General features: G+C 35.2%; 1 protein-coding gene across 1 annotated transcript; it reads left to right on the top strand.

The window, feature by feature from the left end:
* Positions 1 to 830: 830 nt before the first annotated feature.
* On the top strand, positions 831 to 1,592 carry LOC139881736 (zinc finger protein AZF3-like). The gene has a single exon (XM_071866158.1). The coding sequence runs from the start codon at positions 831 to 833 to the stop codon at positions 1,590 to 1,592; it is 762 nt and encodes a 253-aa protein (XP_071722259.1).
* The last annotated feature ends 2,407 nt before the right edge of the window (positions 1,593 to 3,999 follow it).

Raw genomic sequence — 3,999 nt, 5'->3', positions numbered from 1 at the left:
GTTGATCAATATATGTCACGCATAGTTACTAGGATTAATGAAAAATATTGCCTGCTACTGAAATTTTACGACAAGTCTATCTATCTATCAAAAAAACAGAGAAATAAAAAACGATGACCAAAAGATCTCCGAAATCCACAAACTTAAATATTCTGATTTTTTTGGATGCTAATTAGTTTCATTTGATAATTAAAACTCCACGTCCCACGAGTCTCATCCAATCTTTACTAATATCCATTATTAATTTATTTGCTAGACTTTTCAGATAAGTGATTTTCCTCTACTGAAAAAGGATTTTTTTTAACCCTTTTATATTATTACTATGAAATATTATTTCCGTCTTAAAATATATATCGTTTTATCATTATAAATATATTTAAAATTAATTAAATTAATTATTATTATCGTATAAATACATTAAATTTCGAATGTATATAAAGACAAAAAGAGTTTTATTAATTTTGAGTTTGCCATAAAAAATCTTGAAAACATTTTTTCTCCTTGACCAATACCTTTTTTTCTTTTAATTAAAATAAAAAAAAGAAGTCTCTAAGTAATTTTTTTTTAATACTTTTAAATTTGTTAAAAAATTGAAAGGTGTTTTGCTTTGACCTAGAATAGTCAAATTAAAAATAGTAAAACTCCACAGTCCACATTTTCTTCAGTCTTTTTCACCAAACTCTTTCATCGCTTTCCTTCCAACCCCCTCTATCAATTCTATTCCTATATATAAAAGCCCCATCACCACAATCTCTCTCACTCACCCACTCAAACTCTCATTACAAGAAAAAAAAAAATCTCTCTCTTTCGTCGACGACGGCTCTCTAGAAATGGCTCTTGAAGCTTTGAATTCTCCGACGGCCACAAGAAATCCAATATTCCATCAAAACGTCGAGGACGAAGATTATTTCGATCGTACTTGGGCTAAAAGGAAGCGATCGTCGTCCTCGACTTCTGTTAGAGATGTGGGGATTATAACTCAATCAGGCGGCCGGTCGCCGCCGTCTGAAGAGGAATATCTTGCTCTCTGCCTCATCATGCTCGCACGTGGCAACACTACCAGCAAAAAGACATCTCCCATCCCTCAATCTCATCAAAATTACAAGGAAAAACAAGAAAACAAAGATCAACTAGATGACAAAAAGACGTCACCTACCTATCAATCTCACCATGATAGTTACGAGTGTAATGTTTGCAACAAAGCTTTCTCTTCGTACCAAGCACTTGGTGGTCACAAAGCCAGCCACCGCATCAAGTCCTCCGCCGCTGACAACAATCAATCCACCTCTGCCTCCACCGTCGCCGCCATCTCCGGCAATAAGGCTCACCAGTGTTCTATATGTCAAAAGAGTTTCCCCACCGGCCAGGCACTCGGAGGACACAAGCGCCGTCACTACGACGGCGGAAATAGTAATAATAATACTGCCGCGACGAAGACGTCATCATCCAATAGCCGGAGTATTCACCTGGAGTTCGATCTGAATTTGCCGGCTGACAGCTGTAATTATACTATTGGCGGCGGCGAGCAGGAAGATGAGGTGATGAGTCCCTTGCCGTTCAAGAAACCCAGATTGTTGTTGTTTGAAGAATAAACCATCATCATCGAGACTTATTCAACAGATTTATTTGTACAGCATATGAAAAACAATTCAGGTTTAGGCAAAAATTTATTGAATTTCTAAGTCTTTTTCTCTTTTAATTATTATTAATTATCATAGATTTGTAATTGATATGATCGATTGATTTGTTGTAAATAGAAATTGATTTATTCGTTCGTATTTGTCAACTCTTCACGGTGTTATTAATCGGATATATTAATTATTCACGTTTTTCTTAAGATAAGAAAAAGTATATTTAATAAATTCCAAAGGAAGGTATAAATAAATACTCCATACTAACTAGCTTGAGTTTGCCGCGTGAACACCAAAAAGACAGCAACGCCAAAAGCAAGAGATAGATACACTCCACTCGTTGAGCTTTTGTAATAGTACGTCTTGTTTTACAAACGATTTCGTGAGATTTACTGCTTACTCCAAATATCAACTCATCATCTTTCTATTATAAAGATTTCGTGAGATTGATTCATCAAAAGAAAATCTTTATAATATAAAGTAATTTCAAAAAATAAAATAAAATATTTATAATATAAAGATCCAAATCATTTTACCGACTAATTTATACTCCCTCCGGAATAGATGATATTTTGATAATGGTGTTTGGTGGTGTTAAATTTGATCAAATGATAAAGAATATGTTTGGTGATAATAATTTGATATATGTATAAATTTAAGAAAAAATATGTACACATTTTCAAAGTATAATTAAAAATATAGAAGATATATATATTTTTTGAAATAATGTAAGAAATGTTTTTTAAAAAATTAAAAAAAATTCACTAATAAATAAAATATATTTTCTAAATTAATTAATAATAATTTAAATTTGAAAAATTAATTAATAAAAAGTTTAATTGAAATAAAAAATAATTATTAAAAATAATTATTTTAGAAATTATTTTAAATAATTAATTTTAAAAAAAATTGGAATCAAACTGCCCACATGACAATTTTTACATATAAATTGACATGTATAATCATTTTATTGGTTAGATGACACGTGTCAACCACATCGATGATATCTCAACAAAAATTTAACTTCAAAATAACATAAGGATCTTCAAATCAAATTTTTTTAATACAAAAACCTCCAAAATGTTTTTTTGACACGAAAACCTACAAACCTATTTTTTATCGGGAGAAAGACTTGAAACTTAAATATCCAAATTAAAATTAAAGGTGAGGTTGCTCTATATTTTCATTTACGTTATTGAAACTTTAGAAGGGGATTATTATTCTGGTATTTCCTCCTTCAACTGCAACTGGATGCTACATAAAGGAAATCCTTTATCAAGAATGAAGCAAATAATTAAAGATATTATTGGTTTATTTTATTTTCTTCAATGTGATTAAGAATAAAAAATATTTTTAGTATTGTTCTACTCCCTTTTCAAGTTCGAATATTGATAGGGAAAGGATTTTCGAAAAGATTGAGCCCGAGACTTGAGAGGAATATCGATAGAAAGAAATGCTCGGTATGGGGACAGAGCCTGATAGTCGGTTGGCTACGAGTCCCTAGACAGAGCCCGATGATCCTACCCTCTCGGCAAGGGCTTATCGGCCTTCCTCTCCCGACTTTCATGCGGGGGCAAAACGGTCATTTTCGGGAGAACCATAGGAACTCTCTATAAATAGTCCTTGACTGGACATTTGTCACATCATTCTATTATCCGCAACCCTAGCTCACTAGTTTGGTTTTGCACACTAAGTCTCTGTAAGAGACAACACCCATAAGACATATACACTCTCAACACCTCTCTCAGGAGACCAGTGCCAATGCCTCGAGACCCAGTCTACCTATCGGACTCTGGGTGAGGCTTGGAGGCCCGAGTAGGCCGTAGACACTCAAATCTCTTTACCAAATGTCCTCTCCTTCATCTGATCCAAGCTTGCTACAAACTAGCGAAATAACACGTGCTCCTCACCACTCTACTTATCCATCCGTGGACGAAACATTTGGCGCCGACCATGAGGAGCCGGATAAAAGGGGTTTTTCGCTCTTTTCAAGCTAAGTTTTGGTCATAGTTGCTTTTTCGCCACTAAAATATGCCAGCTAGAACTCGTTCTGAGATTGTGCGTCCTGACGTTGACCAACAGGGCGAGCCGACCAGAGCCGCCGCTTCGTCTCCTTGTTGTGACGTCATGGTCGGCGCTCTTCAGGTAACAACAAAGACGTTGATCAAGAAACTCGATTGTTCTCTCAAAATGCTGCTACAAACAATGTGTCACGCCCTTGTGATGACCATGTCCGATCCGCTCTCGGAAGATCGGTGTCTCTGGAAGGTCGAGTCGGTCTCTCTCCCAGACCGACTGATAATGAAGCTCATCCCACTCGAATCTACTCTTGAAGACCTATCCTCGCCGGAGAGACATCTCAAAGACC

This window comes from Rutidosis leptorrhynchoides, unplaced genomic scaffold (genome assembly GCF_046630445.1).
Source record: "Rutidosis leptorrhynchoides isolate AG116_Rl617_1_P2 unplaced genomic scaffold, CSIRO_AGI_Rlap_v1 contig189, whole genome shotgun sequence".
Lineage (NCBI taxonomy): Eukaryota > Viridiplantae > Streptophyta > Magnoliopsida > Asterales > Asteraceae > Rutidosis > Rutidosis leptorrhynchoides.
Note: the sequence above shows the minus strand (reverse complement) of the source record. Positions and strands in the feature narration are given on the sequence as shown.

What these genes read in the sequence shown, in the direction of transcription:
- LOC139881736 (XM_071866158.1), top strand. Translation starts at nt 831, where the DNA reads ATGGCTCTTGAAGCTTTGAATTCTCCGACGGCCACAAGAAATCCAATA.